At 46.1% G+C, this 20,151-nt stretch overlaps 1 protein-coding gene across 1 annotated transcript in view; it reads right to left on the reverse strand.

Moving 5' to 3' along the window:
• The window catches only part of Sorl1 (sortilin related receptor 1), a 167,345-nt gene that overhangs the window by 113,481 nt on the left and 33,713 nt on the right, over positions 1-20,151 (reverse strand). The window contains exons 5-6 of the mRNA XM_059267669.1: positions 19,091-19,158; positions 11,293-11,473 (exon numbers count right to left, since the gene is read on the reverse strand). Coding sequence (XP_059123652.1) covers positions 11,293-11,473; positions 19,091-19,158 — 249 coding nt within the window. The remainder of the gene's footprint in view (positions 1-11,292; positions 11,474-19,090; positions 19,159-20,151) is intronic.

The following is a 20,151-nucleotide window of genomic DNA, read 5'->3' on the forward strand; positions in this document are numbered from 1 at the left end:
CCAAGGAAAAGGAGAGGAAAATTAACTCTGCCAGATGACGGTCCCTCAAAGCACAGGGGGAAAGGAGACAAGTCGGACCCGTCTGACTCCACTGAAAACACAAAGCAGACTGTGACTCGGTTCCTAATTGACAGTGTCAGCCCTGAGCTGAGCTGTTTCGTGCAGGACACCCGGTCTACAGCTCCTACGGACACTCTCTGGATGTCAGATGAGGAGGGGCAGCGGTGTGACAGGAGAGCTTGAACACGGGGATGGCAGTGGAGGCCACCAATGCGTAAGGAAGAGCAGAAGAAAGGAAGAAAGCTGTGGAATATAGACAGAGCAGAGCCTGCAGCTTTCAGCTAGCACAGGTTAGACCAGCCGCCAATCATTCAAAGCTCACAAAAGCTATTTAGTCACAAGGCTTCAATTTGCAAGACTCGGCAGACTCCTCAGTGGTTCCATGAGCCAATCTCTGACTGTTTCCCTTCGAGTAGGATCTTTTGCTAGAATACATACTCTCTGATAGAACAGAACGTAATGCTGAGTATCTCATACTGCATTGTAGAGATTTTTAAGCCATTGTGGGGCCATGAAAATGTTAAGGTATCCTATGCATGCAAAGATCGTGACTACCAATGAAGACAAAATCCATGAAATACTTACATTGCATGTTATACTTTTTTCACTGCTCCAAACTCTGTTCCCTAAAAGAAGATATTTCCCAGCAGTACCAAAGAGCCAACATTAGCTAAAAGTTTCAACAGAAGAAATACAAAGGCCAATGAATATATTAAAAAGTGCTCCATGTCCTTAGCCATCAGGGACATGAGAATTAAAACACCTTTGAGATCCCATCTCACACCAGTCAAAATGGCTATCATCAAGGAAACCCATGACAACAAATGCTGGCAAGTGTGTGGAGAAAGAGCCCACATGACTGTAGATGTGTCAACTGGACAGCCACCTGCAGAAGTCAGTGTGGAGGTCTGAGCTGGCCCAGCTAAGCCACTCCTGGGGATACATTCAAAGGACTCTAAGTCAGCATACCACAGCGATCCTTGCACAACCAAGTTTAAACCACAATAGCTAAGAAATGGAACCAGCCTAGATGCCCATCAGCAAAGGAACATACATTTACACAATGGAATTTCATTCAGCCCTATAGAACAATGACATCATGACATTTGTAGGGAAATATATACAACTGGAGATAAGCCTGACTCAGAATGACAAATACCATGTTTTTCTCTCATATGTACAGTCTGGAGTAAAGTGTGTGTGTGTGTGTATGGGTGTGTGTGTACACACACACCCATGCACACGCACGCACACACCTGTGTGTAGTCATGAAAATAGAAAGAAGATGAGAGAGCTTAAGGACTGGGGAGGGGAAGACACTTGAACTTTAAAAATAAAGAAAAAGAAGCTGGAAAATACTTTCAATAATTATTTGCAAAGCGGCCTAGGAATCTGGGGGAATTTATATAAAATATATATACATACATACAAATACACACACATACACACATATATATGCATGCCACTCTCACCCCATAAATACAACATCACAGACCACTATATCAATTTCTTCAAAGTCTCAAAAGGCGCCCTTTCTCTGCTTCTGAGAGAATTATTCCTAAACTGAGATAATTCTGGTTCACCCTAAGGTATTCTGAAAGCATCATTGTATTTTTTTATGGCCATCAAGAAAAATATTAGCAATTAAATCATGACATACCACTGACTGTGCAGGGCATTGTCAGGCTCCGATGCTCTTCTTAATAAACCACAGGGTTTTGTTAGTTGGTCTTTTTTTTTTTTAACTGTTATTAGTAAGCCCCATGGAAAGATTTAACAGTACAAATCAGTGTAAGATAAAATGAAGAGTTCTGCTACCGCTGCCCTGACCACCCATTCCACCTTCCAGGGTGTCCACTGGGAGACAGCTCTATGCTCCTGCACTATCACACACAAGCATCTTGATACAGTGAGGACAGCACTACCTTCCCCCAATACCCAGCCTCTCTTTTCTCCTCAATAACAGGGCCTGACTACCGCCCAGAGGAAAGATCTCCTCCATTCTTTATGTTCTCTTCATCATGTGTAGTCACATAGTCAAGCTCTGGGTAATGAATTGCAAAGAGACATATCATGTTGGCTTTGGGGGAAGCTACTTTAAAGGTACAAATCAGCTGGTACCGATACCACTCGGCCATTCTGGTTTTCCTTCATCTTCTGAGCTGGGTAAAAACTCAAAGGCCAGTAAAGGCATTTGAATTAAGAATAGGGACTGGACAGTAGTGGCGCAAGCTTTTAATCCCAGCACTCAGGAGGCAGAGCCAGGCGGATCTCTGTGAGTTCGAGGCCAGCTTGGGCTACAGAGTGAGTTCCAGGAAAGGCGCCAAAGCTACACAGAAAAACCCTGTCTCGAAAAACAAACAAACAAAAACAAAAAACAAAAAACAGAAACAAACAAAAAGAATAGGAATAACTCCATAGGATGGTGGAATGGAAAGACATGATCCTTAGCTTAGCTAGAACCCTAGCGTTAGCTTGCTTGTCTGCCTGAAGCAGCATGGCAGCATGGGAGACTGTCACTTCAATTTCTAATCTCTTATCAGTGGCCTAACACAATTCCAACCGGATGTGTACAGTCCAGTGTTTTGCATACAAACTGGGTCACAACGAGAAATGACTGAACAACTTCTTCATAAAGACAGGGTGTAAATCTCGCCAAGCCACAATTTAGCCTTTCTTCATTAATCATGTATCTCAGACATCTTTCCATTTCACAGCTGATGGTGGGCACTGAGGTGATTTCCAGAGCACGCTCTAATTAAACACACAGGTACATAAGACCTCTTTTACAATCGTACACCATCTGTAGAGCACACTCTAAGAAAATGAAAAAGATTTTTAAAAAACAGATTTTTTTTTTTTTCTGAAACAAGATCTCATGTAGCCCAGGCTGGCCTTGAACATACTGAGGATAGAACCCCTGACCCTCCTGCTAGTACCTCTTAAGTGCTGGAGTTACAGGCATGAGCCACCATTCTCAGCTTGCAAAGTTTTCATTTTGGATTGATACCCTGAAAGGCTGTGTCCATTACTAGACCCACTACAACAACTAGAAATTCTTTAAATGCATTCATCTCGGTGAATGGTACAGAATTTGATACTTTATGAAGAGTGTTACCTTTTTTTAAAATCTTGTGTTTTCAGTTCTGATGATCAAATGGTGTGGATTTCAGCTTATATATGAGATGACGTCAAAGCAAAGTAATAGACAATCAAGGAGGAACTAAAAAATGACATATTCTTAGCCATAAAGGCCAAAGGATGCGGCAATGCACTCTTCAACTCTAAATCTCTAGTAGTTCAGCTGGAGAAGACTGGTGGACAGCAGGAAGCCTCCCAAGGTGTGTGGTGACATGAGGACAAGCGCTAAAAGGCTCCTGAGTTTCAGCTGCAGCAGTCAATGTCATATTCCCCTCTGGAACGATGACAATGCTTCAGCGAATCTTCACTATGTACGGCTCCTTGCGGGGAGCATTAGTCATAAAACACAGAAACCTAACCCAGCGGCCCAGGCCTCTCCTGCTGTGGATGATTAATCTTGACAATTTGATGGCACTAAGAAACACCTAGAGCCAGAGGTGGTGGTGCACATCTTTAATCCCAGCACTCAGGAGGCAGAGGCAGGTGGATCTCTGTTGAGTTTAAGGCCAGCCTGGTCTACAGAGCGAGTTACAGGATAGCCAGGGCTACACAGAGAAACCCTGTCTTGAAAACCCAAAAAGAATGAAGAAGAAAAAGGAAAACACCTAGGGATTAGGAAAGCACACTCTGGGTGTGTCTGTGGAGCATTTCCAGAGAGGGTTAACAAACAGGAAATGACCTGCTCTGAGCATGGGGAGGCGCTGTCCCCAGGCTGGCTAGGTAGAATAAAAAGAGAGAAAAGAGCAAGGCAGCTAGCATAGGCTTCTCTCTGCTTCTGGGCCCCAGGAAGTGAGCTGCCACGCGCAGCCCTACCCTCCTCACTCTTCTGCACTGAAAGCTCTGAAATCCTGAGATAAAACAAACCTTTCTCTTTTAAATTCCTTCCTTCCTTCAGATATTTTGTCCCAGTGACAACATTAATCTGATCATTACATCCCAGCTGCTGAGGAGGCCGAGGCAAGAGACTCACTTGAGCCTAGGAATCAGAGACCAATGTGGGTGACAGAGCAACACCTCATCTAAGAAAAAACAAACAACCATGGTAAAACATAGGTAAACTATGACTAGCTGGCTAGCTTTCCCAGTACCAGAAGGAACTATGCAGGCTGCTGAGGAGGAGAAGTCACCAAGAGACTCACCCAGCTGTGAACTCCATGAGCTGCAAAATGACCAACATGGCAAGAAATGCCTATAGGTGAAATGGTGGGATGAATGTTAGGGGAGTAACCAATCACTTCTGTTTGGATTCAAGAAGACTGCCATAGAGGAAACACTTGCCTGGCACTGTAAACCTGACTGAGAACCCACAGCAGGGGTGTAGGCACAGGTGTAAACCTACTACTACTACTTTGCTAAGTGGACAGAATATCGGACTGTCCTCCAAATGGGCATTTCTACACCCACAGATGAGTGCAGCTCTGACTTCCACTAGAGCAGCTTCTGCATGGAGTAGACGGTGGTGTCAACACAGAAACTCACAATCGGTCAAAGTGCAGAGAGTAAGTGTCAGTCATGAATGGGACATCTGGATCGTACCCATCCTCCCAAGGCTCAGGGAACATCGCAGAAGAGGAGCAGAAAGATTCTAAGAACCAGCAGTCAAGAAGGAAAACAATGTCTTCTGGACATGCTAGGACCAAAGAACACAAACCCGCCTAGCTATGACTGCCTGCACAAGAGCTGTACAGCATCAAGTCAGTCGACACTCCAGCATCGGGGTGGAGTGCTCACAGCCTCCACCTCTAGTGGACCAGCTACTGATGCGGATGGCTTCCGGGAGAGAGAGCTGGGTTTCTCCAAGAGTGCAGTCCCTGGTAGATCAACCATGCTCCAGCAGATGATCCCACACCCAGGAGTAGCACAGGTTGGACTCAGTGGATTATAAATTAAAGCAAAACAAATGAAAAAAGGACACGATGTTATAAGGAGTGTGGAGGTGGGGGGATGGATCCAGAAGAAGTTGAGGGAGACTATGATCAAAATACATTGTATATGTATATAAATTATAAGAGCATTAACAAAAATATACAATTTTTAAGAAGGAAAAACTATCCTAGGGGAGATCAATTAAACAAATGGTAGATAGACAGTTAGTGGCTGGCATCTGTAAGGGATGCTGAAGATGATGAGGGCAATGTGGTCGTCCTATCAAAAGGAACCGTTCCTTTGTGTAGATCAAAAAAGGACCACAATAAAGTTTACAAAGTTAATGTTAATTGGAAACGTTTCCAGAATGACAAGGTAAGGGCCTCTAGAAGTCCCCCCATGAAAGCAAAACAAAACAAAACAACAAAAAAAAAAAACCCACAAACACTCTCAAAAACCAACTTTCCCAGGTTTCTGAGAACTGCAGAAAGTTTGGCAAAACTCCAAGCTCATTTATTGAAGAACAGCAGCTGGATCTTGGCTGGCAAGCATGGTGAACTTCGCTGCATTTCACTCGCCCTGCTTCACCCCTCGCTCTCTAACTCTGAAGTAGCCTTGGAAGCACACAACCTCACAGCCATGATAGCTGAGGGGCTACTGGGCAGGACAGAACAGGTCACCCCTCCAAAAAAAATCATGCAGTTAGAAAATCGTCAGTATTTCACCTGCCTGGTGGCTCATCTTCCTAACACTTGACCCTACACACACACACACACACACACACACACACACACACACACACACACACACACAGAGTCCAATAGCCAGTCAGGGTGTGCCTGGGGGAGAGCAACTAACAATAGGCAGTTTAACATCGAGATTGCCAGAGGCAGCATCCACAGCCGGGGCTAACCAAAGCTTCAAAGGAAAAACCCAGAAAGAAAATTGCCCTAAGAGGCATTGTTTAAAAAGCTCTGAAAGGATTTCTAGGAATCTTTAAGGCCGAGCACATAAGAGCTGTGACTACACTCTAGGAAGAATAAAACAGTGTCTGGCTCACCTCCAACTAACCTGGAGGGCTCGGCAGCAGGCAGGAGTGGAGGGTGAAGACGGCTCTGAAACTCACCAGGCGGAGAACAGGAAGTTTTACCCCAACACACCCCACACCAGAGTCCATCAGGGAGGGCAGAGACTGGCCTCTTCAAAGCACCCAAGGAAATTTCTCACAATCACAGGCTGTCTGCTAAACTAAACCACAATAAAGAACAGTCTTTACGGAAACAGCGCACGAAGCGCGTTGAACAAACAGCAACAACAAAGAACAACATAGACCCAGGGGTAGGTATCAAGAGCCACTGCATCACAGCAACTGTGTGATTTTTCAACAACAAAATGTCCTGGTGACCTTTAACTGTCAACTTGGTGTCCTCTGGAGTCACCTGAAAGCCTAGGTTGTGGAACAGCCTCAATCTCACTGGCCTGTGAGCCTGTCTATGGGGAACTGTCTTGACTGTCAACTGATATACGAGGGCCCAGCCCACTGTGGGTGGCACCATCCCCTGGGCTCTATAAGAAAGCTAGCTAAGCACAAGCCTGTGAACAGTGAACCGAGCAAGCAGTGTTCTTCGGTCAAAACTCAGGTAAGATGACTTGCACGGCCTGTAGGAAGCCCTGGCTTCCATCCTTAGCATACGGGCGGGCATTCATGCAATCCTATGAATCACTTTTCTGTTGCTGTGATAAAATACCATGACCAAAGCAGGGTAAGAGTCCACCATGGCAAGGAGGCCAACAGCAGGCAGGAGGCCTGCAGAAGCAGGACTCTGAGAGCGCACATCCTCAGCTGCAAGCATGAAGCAGAGGGAGAAAACTGGAGGTGGAGGTGCCACGGGTCTGTTCATCTCAAAGCCCACGCCCCCAGGGACTTCCTTCCTCCAGCAGGCTGCACCACCTAAGTCATGATACCAGCTGGGGACCAAGCGTTCAGATGCCCGACGACCGGACTACCGGAGTGCTTCTCATTCAAACCAGCGCACACCTCCACAAAAGTGTACCGACTGAAAAGAAAACTGCAGTTCAGGAGTTAACAGTGGATCGTAACTGTCAGAAAAGAGGCAGCAGTCATTTCCTAAAATGACTGCATCAATTGTAAGCACCAAGGTAATTGTAAGATCAATGGTAAGGTACATCACCTGCCATGCCCAAGACCCTGGGTTCTGTCCCTAGGAGCACAAAAATGGAGCAGAGGAAGAAAGAGGAAGAAAATACCAGCAGCAAACGAAACAGGTGAACAGTAGATACATTAGCTCTCATCAACATTAAAATATCTTTTGCTGAAAAGGACATAAATAGGGAAGTGGCATGACAGCCAGGCAGAATGGCAGAGGGTCCACGATTTATATATTGAGACTCTACAGAGAATAATGGAGTCAAGAGCAACAAGATAACTGATAACTCAGTTTTCAAATGTGTGCATTCTTGCCACATGCACGCAGGTGCCCTGCACACAGAGGCCAAAAGAAAGCATCAGATTCCCTAAGAACTGGAGTTACAGGTAGTTGCGAGTTCTCTCTTTAGGCTGCTGGAAACTGAAGTCCTATGGAAGAGCAGCAAACACCCTTAACTGCTGAGCCATCTCTCTAGCCCCTTTCTTAAAACTCCTGATGGTTCTCTTTGGGGCTCAGGGGCAGAGCGCACTTGGGCCCTGCAATGTGTACTGGTAACATCTGCTCCGGAGCAATGATGCTGCAGATGTTCCTCAGAGAAGAGTGTGGGCCTGGCACAGCTTACCTGGAACCACAGATGCAAGCCACACCCACTGGCCTGGGGACCCAGAGACCTGTACACACACACACACACACACACACACACACACACACACACACACACACGAGAGAAAATGTGAATACCATTTGACTAGGAGGCACTCTCTCACTAGGATCTTGGGTAGAGAGAGGCTCAAGACAGCAATACTAACTGTATCAGTTCAACTTTCTCTCACTGTGGCAAATACTAAGATGAACCACTTGAAGGAAGAAATAACTAATTTTGGCTCACAGTTTTAGAGGTCCAGTTTACAGCAGCAGGAAAAGCATGGCAGAGAAGAGCAGGACATGTCATCAGAGGACAGAAAAGGAAAGAGAATGCCAAACTTGATGTTTCTTCCTCTTTTACTCCCTCCAGGGCCCCAGCCTATGGGTAGGATGGCAGCCCCCACTTTCTGGGTATCTTCTCCCCCAATAATCAGTCCTCTGTAGATAGACCCTTCAGACACAACCAGAAGTGTGCTTCACTAACCCCCTGTACTTCTCCATGCAATCAACATGGCAAGAGCAACCATCATACATCCTTCCAAAATTTAAAAATGGACTTGTCTGGGTCTTTTTTTCAGGCAGGTGGGTCCACGGGAGCATACATTCAACTCTACTCCATATTGCTACCGGGTGTCACATCCGTGACCATCAAAACAGGCATGGCCCCAGGGGTAAGAGAAACTCCACAGATGCTCCGGAGAGTAGCTGTGCCTATTGTTGGACTGGAGTGGAACACAGACAGTTCCCATTCTTGTTCTTTAAACACCCCAGCACAAGATCCAGGAATTACAGACAGAGAAGGAACAACAGCCATCCACCTCAGGCCCCAGTCAGGCAGAAGCAAGGACAAACCAGGACATCATCAGTGTGTGCGAGAATTAAGAAATTAAAGCCACACAGGAACTCCAGGCCAATGACTTCAAACTGAAAAGGCCCACAGCCGCTGGGGAGCCAGAGACGAGGCTGCAGGCTGCAAAAGAACTCAGGGTTATCCAATTTGGGACGCAAAGCACCCATGCTGGGGCCTGATTGTCACGTGTACCTGTTTTCTACCCCCCCTACTCATGTCCAAGGCTACTAGGGCAGGTGTGTTCTTGAGTGACTCTGAAAACATGTGTTGTGCATGTGTGTCAATGTGTATGTGTGTACGTGTGTGTGTACACGGGTATGGATAAGAAAAAGCCAAGCAAAGCAAGAAAGGGATGATCTAGAGGTTAATGCAAGCAAGAAAAAAAAATGGCCACAATTCAGCGGTTTTAAAAAAAAAAATTGTAGGAGCCGGGCGGTGGCCTTTAATCCCAGCACTTGGGAGGCAGAGCCAGATGGATCTCTGTGAGTTCGAGGCCAGCCTGGTCTACAGAGTGAGATCCAGGTCAGGCACCAAAACTATGCAGAGAAACTATGTCTCAAAAAACCAAAAAAAAAAAAAAAAAGAACATTTGTGGGGGCTGAAAAGATGGCTCTGAGGTTAAGAGCGTGCACTGCTCTTTCGGAGAACATAGGCTTGATGCCAGTATTCATGTCAAGCAGCAGTTCACCACTAACCCATAACTCCAGCTCAAGGGGCTTGAACAGCCCTGGCCTCCACAGGCACCTGCACTCAGGTGCACATACCCACACAGGGACACACATAGATTAAAAATGTAAAACAAATTTTTAAAACATCTTTTTCATTAACGTGCATTGGTGTTTTTCATGCATGTGTGTCTGTGTGAGGGTGTCGGATCCCCTAGAACTGGAGTTACAGACAGTTGTGAGCTGCCATGTGGGTGCTGGGAATTGAACCCAGGTCCAGGAATTGAACTGAAAGAGCAGCCAATGCTCTTAACTGCAGAGCCATCTCTCCAGTCCTAAAACAACCTTTAAAAATAAAACATGTGTGGGCCAGTGAGATGGCTCAGGAGTAAAGGTGCTTCTGGTCAAGCCAGATGACAGAAGTTCAAACCCCGGGATAGGAATGGTAGGAAGAAAAAACCAGTGCCCACAAGTTGTCCTCTGACCTCCATACACGTCCTGCCCCACCCTGCCACACACACACACACACACACACACACACACACACACAAAATAAATAAATAAATAAATAAATAAATAAATGTAATGCAAATTTTAATAAAATCAGAAAACACAGTTTTGCAAAGTCCATAATGGGGACGTCTACAGCCATCAGCCTCCTGTACCCTTCCTCCAACCCTCCGCCCTGCTTTTCCCGCAGGCGAGTACCCTAGGAGTCTATCAGGGAGCTTGGCCTGTTTCTGCCCCGTCTGTTACCAACTGCAGAAATAAATGAGAACCTGGAGACAAACACTCCATCTGGCTTCAGTCCCTAACTTAGCAGGGACCAAAAGCAGGACAATCTCCCTCCCGGGTACCAGAGACTTTGCACAGTCAGTGAGCAAAGCTGCAGCTCCCAGGAGCAGGGATCCAAGACGCTCTTGCCAGAGCCTGCTTTGTCCCTTTGAACAGGGTCCCAGAGTCCTGTGAAGTAATCCGCTCTGCTTTGAAACGGGCAAGCCTCCATTTCAGCACCTGGCTCTTGGACCTCAAACTTCGGGGAGGCTGAGCATTGAGCGACTTACTGATAGCTGGAAGCTTAATTACTGCGTGTCTTTGAGTATCAACTCCCACTAGCCAATGACTACTCATCCTATTAGCCATGTAAATGAAAAGTGCCCCAAAATCTCAAAGAGATAATTCTAAATGAAAAGAAACCAACCAGGCTGTGGGATTCAAAGAAAAATAGTTCCCAAGTGCAGCGGTTCCCGTCTGTATTCTTTTTATTGAGATTATGAAGACATTTGGTTTTAGGAGCTAGGGAGATGGTTCAGTTGGTAAAACACTTGCTGGGCAAGCATGCAGACCTGAGTTCAATCCCCAGTACCCACTGTGGGGTGAGGAACCAGCCACAGCAGCTCTGGGACAGCTGTGACAGAAGGCTCCCTGTAGCTCACTGGCCAGCAAGCCTAGCTGAATTGGTAAGCTACAGGCTCGGCCTGTCTCAAAAAATAAGATGGAGAGAGGGAGAAAACCTCCTGAGGTCAACCTTTGGCCTATAAACACATGCGCGCGCGCACACACACACACACACACACACACACACACACACACACACACACAAACATATACATACAACCACATACGCCAAAAATACACTCTTTGTCTGGGATGCTTGGTTACCAGGAGACAAGCAGATTCCTAGGTCCACTGACACACTGATTGCCTGCTCTGGATTTCTCTATTCTGATCTGACACCTTCCATGCCCTTCAGGCCTGTCCACTGACAACCAGGATCCTTCAGTTAAGCTACCCCAAGTACATCATCCGGTTGACGTCATGCAAACTCACCCAGGTGAATGTCAGGCAGAGCAAAGAAACTGCTGGAGCAGTGTACCGCCGAGCATCCTCAACTTACCACCACCTTTGTAGCAAACATGTACTTGTCCCGAAGCTGAAAGTCCCTCACTTCCTCCAGGATCACTTCCTGGTTTTCCCGGGACTGGAAGAAGTCTGTACTGCGGGACACTGTGGAGAACCCCAAGGGCTCGTGCCGCTCGATGTAGACAGTGTTTGGCTGGTCATAGGGGTCGATCCCCCTGAAAAGAAGAAGCAACTGTTACCATTTCCTATTTCGTCACTGGAGTCACGGACATTTCGCTGTGTGGACAATTGCCCAGGATCTAAAGACCCCTTGGTGCCAGTCACAAATGGCACCCTGCCTCAAGCATGTGGCTTTGCTTGTTCCTTAGCTAGGGACAGAAGCTGGGAAACTGCCACTTGTGAAGTGTTTTACTCTGCCACGGCTGTTTCCAAAGCATCCTGGGATTAGCTCAAGGCAATCTCTGGTCCTACTTTCAAAGAGCAGAAAAGGCAAAAGGCAGGGTGGTTCTGAATAAAATGAGAGCCAGAGACACTAGGCAGGTTCCTAGCCCCACGCTCAGAACCCCAGAGGGGAGAGGCATTTTTCCCAGGTGCTGTAGCCTACAAAGTACAGCAGTAGACAGGGCACATTAGGACCTTCTGAGACAAGTGGCCTCTCCCTCAGCTCGTTCCCTGCCTGTCCCCACTGACATCACTAACCCATGCCATCTGGAGTCATCCTGGCAAGACATTTCATCGCCCATGAGACACCTGCTTTGCCGACATGCTAGGCATCCTCCGGAGAGGGTAGGTGCACTTGTCTCTCTATGCTTCTGTGAACATCTCTGTGGAGAGGTGCCCTCTGTGCAAATTCCAGTCCTTACACCTAAACCCTACTCTCCTCTGAGATCAAGTTCAAATCACTGTCCCCCAAGATGCCTTCCCCAGTGCTCCTCTCTCTTTTCCCAGCGTTAGCCACACATCTCTGCAACACTCACTATCAATGTTTTTATAGGAGTTTTCATGTAACTTAAGGTATGAAAATGCTGAGGCTAAGTGAATTTGGGGGTCAGTCTCGTCACACTAGAATAGTGCCTCTTATCCACTGTATCACATGGTTTTGTGCAATCTTCTTGGGCATGTCACACTGGCCTGGGGAGGCTGGGATAATAGAATCCCCGGCTAAAGAGATGCTCACTGCATTGGATGCATGGACCACAACTATAGATACTAACCCCAATTGCAAATTCCGGGTAAGATCAGACTGCACTGGAGAAGGTCTGAGTTAGTGCCCTCAAATACAGCAGCACCACTCAGAAGCTGGGAAGACCACCGATCTGCCCCAGTTTCCTGACGCTCAAAAATAAACACCAAGGCTGATGAATCCACAAATGGAAAATTAATTGGGAAGTCAAGAAAAGAACCCCACGGTAGCCATGCCGAGATGACTCTGGCATTGAGCCGAGGGTGTCATTTATGTAGCTACCTGTACACAGTTCTACATGCCCTGTGGCACTTAGCATAATGAAGGTGAGGATCATTTCTAATTCCTCCTGAGATAGAGTGTCAAGGCCACATTCATCAAAGAAAATAAGTTCTTTTCAAAGGAAGAAATAGAACTTGGGAGACGGTCCAGACGGTAAAGCGGGTGTAGTACAAGTTGGAGGACCTGAAGCTGAAGTGGCCATGTGAAAAGCAGGGTGCAGTATCTTCTTATCCTAGCTCAGGAAAGGTGGAGGAGAAGTCTAGCCAGTGAGTCCCAAGTTCAATGAAAGACCCTATCTCTAAAACATAAGGCAAAGATGGAGGAAGATACCCCACGTCAACCACTGGCCTCCATACACACATGCTTGTGAACACATACAGAAAGAAGACAAGAACTAGAAAAGGGAGAGTCTCATTTCACACTTGGGGAAGACTTTGTGTCGACCCTACAATCTGGACTCTGAGCAGAGTGGTGGAGAAGCCGGCAGCCTGGGCCCGGCGTGGGAGAAATCCATTCTTCCTGATCAGATGCTCGTGTGGGGGCGGCTGGTGACATGTTCTCTTCTCCACAATTAGAAGTACTGATTAAAGTACTTCCTCTAGCCTAGAGGATATGCAAATGAAAAGAAGGCTGCTGGGTATTTTTAAAAGGCAGAGAGGAAGAAACCCTTCTTGACATATTTTGAGATGAGCTCATTTCTATTATCCCTTTCTCCAGCCAAAAGAGGAAGCCAAGGTCTAGAGTCAGAACACCTCATACCTCTCATCTCAATCTTCTTTCTTCCCTCATCCATATTTGGACCTCCTCATCCTGGGATTAGCTCCATCTACAGGCTCCTATACTCTGGCACCTCCTCACCTTCCAACTTTTCCTTTTTTTTTTTTTCTTTCTTTCTTTTCTTTTTTTTCAAGACAGGGTTTCTCTGTTTAGCCCTTGAACTCAGAGATCTACCTGCCTCTGTAGACCAGGAACTCACTCTGTAGACCAGGCTGGCCTCAAACTCAGAGATCCACCTGCCTCTGCCTCCTGAGTGCTGAGATTAAAGGCATGCACCACCACCACCCAGCTCTTAGACACTTTATATTCTGTATTCCATGGAGAAATTCCATCCATTGGCTCCGTCTAAGCATAATCATCCACTAGGCCCCACCTGCCTCACCCACAGCCCTGCAGGGAAGCTGTGTGGGATACCCTTGAATACCCCCACCCCCTTACAGGTCTTTTCCTGCACTGCCCTGCCAGTCTCTAGCTCTGGACATGTATTTTCTTGCTTTCTCTGCCTTGGCCCCTACCTCCCCAGCTGATGCTCCAAGGTTGACAGGCATGGTGGATCAAGACCATGTTACTCTCTGAAAGATCAGCTTGTACTCTTACTATGGAGGAAATTTAGGGAGAAATCCCCCCTAAGCAACATGAAATCCCAATCCTAAATGTCCAAGCATCTGAAATAAAGTGAGTCAACCTCTCCAAGACACCTATGTGCCGGCAGAAGTTACAGAACAAAGTTCTAAGTTAAACACTCCTGCATTCAGTAGTCCTGCTGACTTGCCCTCTCAGTATGCTGTTCATTAAAGTGATAAAAGGTCAATTTGAGGGTTAGAGGGGTGGCTTAGTGGTTAAGAGTGCTGGCTGCTCTTGCAGAGGACCAGGGTCCATTTCCTAGCACCTACATGGTAGCTCACAACCATCTGTAACTCCAGTAATCCAATGCCTTCTTGTGACATCTGTACATACCAGGCACACTTGTGATGCATAAATATAAATTCAGGTAAAACACTCATACATACAAAATAAAATAAATCTAAAAAAAAAAAAAAACAATTTGTCCCCATAAGGCAAAGGAAAGTTATGATGTTACTACCTGGATGGAGGCTGTCTTTACATGATAGTATGGTTACAATTTTCTTAAGACACTCACAGCCTCTGCCCAAGGAAAATAATCGAAGGATCAGAAAAACTGCTTGCTATGCAAAGGAAGTGGATGTGACTTAGAAGATGTTTAGCTGTAGGGCCCCTTACTCCCCTTACTCCTTCTTCAGCATCCTTTGTTACTAAGGAAGTTATATCAACTCAAAAAAATTCAGTTCACACAAACAGCTAAAATAAGCACAAGCAGTATCTACAACCTACTGCCCCACTATATTTAATGTAGACTAAAACTAAACATAAAACTCAGTAGACAAATAATAACTGGCAAACAAGCATACACATACAACCTGTCTTATATCACACTGAAAAGGCCCAATCTCAACTATATAAAGAGTTCCCAAAAATCAACAAGAAGACTAACAATCAAAAAAAGGGAAAGGGGCATTAGAAGACATATCCAAAAAAAGGAGCATTTTTTTTTAAGACACGGTTTCTCTGTATAGCCACAGCTGTCCTCAAACTTGTTAAGAAAAGCATTTTTTTTTAAATCATGTTTGACTAGGAGTTCAAGATCATTGCCAAATATATACAGATTTCCAGGCCATCCATCTTTACATGAGTCCTATCTTTAAAAAAAAGTTCTTGATTAAAGACAGTCAAATTCATTCATAATGAGAAAATGCAAATTAAAGCGAAATGAGACAATGTGCCCTTAGCTGTAGAGAAAGACACTATTCTGTGCTACTGAGATGAAAGGAAATTTGACAATGTCCACGGAAAATTTGGCAATGTCTACCCACGCTACAGTTTCCCTGGGGACTCAGCAGTGTGCAAGACTAACAAAATCTCTTCCCTTTGATGCCTTCATCCTATTGAAGACAAATAGTTAATACGCCAAACAATAGTATGCTACAAGGCAATAAAGGATTGCACACAAAAACAACAGCACATAGCTGAATGAACGGAGTAACAGCTGTAATTCTAAGTCGAACCTTTAGAAGGCTCCCAGCAGAAGACTGGCTATTACTTAAAAGACAATAGACAGGGGTGTTGGGAGGATGTGGAGAAAGGGAGGATCCGTGTGTGGCACGCCGTGTGAACCAGAACTGGGGAGGATCCTGAGGAAATTAAAAATAGAACCACCATATGACTGAGCAGTCTCTTTTCTGGATATAAACCCCAAAGGAAATGAAATCATTGCCTCTGAGATCTGCACTCCCATGTTTACTGTGGCACGATTTACAAGAGCCGAGATACCTAAGCGTTCATTGACAGAAAAAGAAATGCATAGGAAACTGGTATATAGTTAGAATGGAAAATTAACCGACCTTTAAAACGGAGCTATTGTGTGACAACATGGAGAAGCCTCGAAGACAATGTTAAGTCAAACAGGCCTTACACACAAAAAAAGCAAGTGTTCTCACTTCCATTTACAATTTTAAAAAATCAAATGGGGAGTGGGTATAGGAGAGGAAAGCGAAAGGAAATAAAAGTAGAGGGCGTCGAGGATGAAGAAGTCTCGAGAGCTAACAGGATTAGACATCATAATTGTAGCTTGTGTTTGGGATTTTTGCTAAATGAATAGATTGCAGCTGCTCTTGTCGCACACACAAGGAGAGCCGTGTGTGAGGATGCTTATAACTAGCTTCACTGTGGGTACCAATTTCCTAGCTCTCTCCCGTAACAACCTAGTGCATACTCCAATAACATTAAACTACATAAGTAAGATCTGACTGGCAAGTCTCAAGGACCAATGAGGTAAGAGGGGAGGTAGTAAGTGCAAGCTAAGAGAGAACATTCCAGCCAGAGGACAGAGCAAGTGAAAAGGCCCTGGGCCCTGTGCTTCATATACACGTCATCTGAGTAAACGATGATGCATTCAATGGTTCAAAGGAGGGCTGGAGAGACGGCGCAGTGGGTAAGGTGCTTCCTATACAAGACTGAGGACCTGAGTTCAGCACCCAAAACATGGGAGTGGAGACTACTGTCAGGAATACTAATGCTGATGGAGGGTAGGGAGACAGGTCGATCCCAGGGACTCAATGGCCAGCCAGTCTAGTCATATTAATAAGCTCCAGGTTCACTGAGAGACCCTGTCTTAAAAATACAGTGGCAGGTGATTGAAGAAGACAGCTAGCATCAACCTCCCATGCACACATACCTGCACACACATGTGCACACAGACGTGGACATCGATATACCACACATGCACAAAGGCTCAAAAGGATGGCGCTGCCTGAGCTCTAAGGATGAACTGCTGGAGGACGAGTGACCCCAGAGAGAAAGCTGAGACTCAGGATCAATGGTAGTGACTCCAAGGAAAGCTGTAGCTGAACAGGCATCTCTGGGTATGCAAAGGTTATTTAGGGGCTGGAGAGATGGCTCAGTGGATAACACACTTGCCATGCAAGCAGAAGGGCAAGAGTTCAGATCTCCAGCACCAAAGAACGAAACAGGCAGGTGTGGCGGCAGAGAGGCTTCCCTAGGGTAAGACTGCTGGCTAGACTAGCCAAAACTGGTGAGCTCTGGATTCAGAGAGACCCTCTCTCAACAAATAGGGTGGTGAGTAATGGAGGAAACCTTTACACGTACATATACCCAGACACACATGTGTGGCCACACATACATGAACACACACCACATACACATACACAGGCCACTGAGTCCACAAGATATCCAGATGGACAAAGTGTGGAGCATAAAACAAATGTGGAATCAATGATCACAGTGTTTTGTTTTATTTTGTTTTGTTTTTCAGACAAGGTCTCGCTATACAGCAAGTCTTGGAACTTGCTATGTAGACCGGACAGACTGGCCCCAGACTCACAGAGATCTGCCTGCCTCTGCCTCCTGCATGCGGGGATCACAGGTATGCGCCACCACACTCAACCACAATGTCCTTAAACTGATCCTAGACACTGAATGAGGGGGTGACAATGGCCTATGCAAGACAGGAGGGTCAAGAGTCAATTCAGGAAACATCAGTTTACGGTGTCTCTCAGTCACTCGTGGGAACAGAAGACCGAGTAAGACAAACACAATCGCCCGCCCTACAACCAAGTCCCAAGCATCTGCTCCACACTCACCCCAGATGTGCAAACACCTGTGTTCAAGATGTCATGTTCCACTGCTGTCACAGTACGAGGTGGCAAGCACCTACATAAACATAGGTGTTCCTGATGGAGGACAGTTTGTCCGCTTCACTCTCCTTAAAACCTACAGTGGCTCCCTTGGAAGGAATTCAGTCTAAATGCCTTCCACAAACACCGTAGATTCTTTAAATGTGTGTGTGTGTGTACGCATGTGCGTGCATTCATGTGCAGACCACAATGCAAGCACTGTATGGAGGTCAAAGGACAACTTATGGGAGTTGGTTTTTCTCCCTCCACCTGTGGCTTCTGGGAATTGAACTCAGGTCAACAGACTTGGTGACAAGCGCCTTTACCAGCTGCGTCACCTCACTGTCCCTCGACACTGCAGATTCTTACACAATTTCCCTTCACAAATTTCCAACACTACACTGTCCAAACATTAAACTCAGTATTCCCCACCTGGGTACCACAATAATATACAGCTGCCTCTGGCCATCCAGGTCCTGTAGGGAAGTCCTGTCCTCTACAACTCTCTATAGCATGCTATTGCCTGTTCCCACCTGCCATGCACAGCCTGGATCAAGGGCCAGCAGAAGCTGTTTGGCACTTCGTGTTTCCCTCAACATGTGTGGCATGTATACAAAATGTCTTTTCTGGCTCCCTACACTACATTCTCCTCTGTAACAGTCTCCACAGATTTTGTTTAGCTGGCATTGAAAAAAAAAAAAAGAAAGAAAAACGTGTGATGAATGTACCAGAGTTTCTATACCAAGGGAAATCCCATTTGTGATACAATGCCCTGAACATGGAGGTGTTTGGGGCTCGAGGACATGTAAGAGCTTTAAGGTTCCCCCAGGTCCTTTAACCATGAGAAAAACACTCCCTTTCTCCCCGTCAACTGGTGAGCGTGTTCCCTGTGCAATTCTGCTTCTCAGATCAGGACAGCATATTTCCTGAGCCAAATGGCTCACATTCCACATGAGAGACAAATATCCACCCACTGTCTATTATGACTGTTTGAGTCTGCCGTTTTTCCCCGTGGGGTCATAGTCTGAACATCTGGTCCCAGCTGGAAGCTGTGGAACCTATAGGAGGTAGGGCCAGGCTGGCAGAAGTAGGTGAAGAGGGTCAGGTCTTCGAAAGTCATAGCCTGCTCCTGGTTCCTTCTCATTCTGTTTCCTGGTCTACTGTAATGTGGACAGCCTCATCCAGCCTCTCCCACCGCCGTGGGCTGGACCAACACCTTTTCCCAGCCTAGGACACCATGAGCTGAAATGATCCTCACTTAACTCGTTCCTGTCAGGTGTTTGGGTCCCAGTCATGCCAAAGTCACCAATCCAAGCTGAAGGAGCTGGGAGACAGGAGGCTTTCTTTGTTGCAAGGATCTGCCTTGTGGTTCAACTTACCAAGAGAAGGACTTCACATGCTCCTGAATCATGATCCAGGTCTGGCCGAAATCATCTGACTTCCACAGCTGCAGAGACCAAAAAGACAAGAAGCAGCCATGACACGAGAAGAGATGCATGTGCCAGCATATGACTGAAATCCCATCCTCCACAGGGCACTGTGAGGACAGGCACTCAGACATACCATAGCAAACAGAAAGAGAGGGCAGGACAGATCTCTACAGCAACTGGAAGAAAGATGAGGGCAACGTGCCTTCCATCTGTGACTGTCTCACCACCTGAGTGAGGAGGTGTCAGCAGAGAGTATTTGCCTAGCATGTACAGCACCCAGGGTCCCTCCCTAGCACTGCAAAAAACAAAGCAAAAATGGGGAAAGAATGCAGGGCATCCACTCGACAGTGGATGATCCCCTTGCAAAAGGAAAGCCATCCTGGAACACACTGAAGTCCAGGACACTGGAAACACTTTTCATAGTGAAAAAAGACAAAGCGTGTGATTCTACTTACACGAGGGACCCAGGGGAGGTGAGATCAGAGACTGAGCACAATGCTGTCAGCAGGGGTTCGGGGAGGGAGAAATAGGGAGTCTGGGTTTAACACAGACAAGGTTTCAGTTCTACAAGACGGAAAGAAAGTTCTGGAGCTGGATGGTGGTGATATTAGACAATTTAAACGTAATGATATCAATCAACTAAACACACGAAAAGTTACAATGGTAAAATGTGGTAAAAAAAAAAAAGTGTACTAAAAAGAGAATAAAAATACAGTATCTGTAGACTGTGGGAATAGCTCGGTGGTGGCAGAATACTCATCTGCCATCTAAGAAGCCCTAAGTCTGCTACCCAGCACTAAATAAATAAATACACATTGGTCTTTTCAGCTGGCTGCAGAGGGCACTGCCTAAGCCCAAAGCAAAAAGGATCAACTGAATGCATGAACTTGGCCGGTGAGTAATTCACCAGCTCTTTACCAAAGCCTCCACAACCTGTAGACACCAGAGGCTTCCACAGTCCCCAGCCAAAAAGATTAAGAAGCCTGAGACCAAAACTAACAATAGTCCAC

This window comes from Peromyscus eremicus, chromosome 7 (assembly GCF_949786415.1).
Source record: "Peromyscus eremicus chromosome 7, PerEre_H2_v1, whole genome shotgun sequence".
NCBI classification, from domain to species: domain Eukaryota; kingdom Metazoa; phylum Chordata; class Mammalia; order Rodentia; family Cricetidae; genus Peromyscus; species Peromyscus eremicus.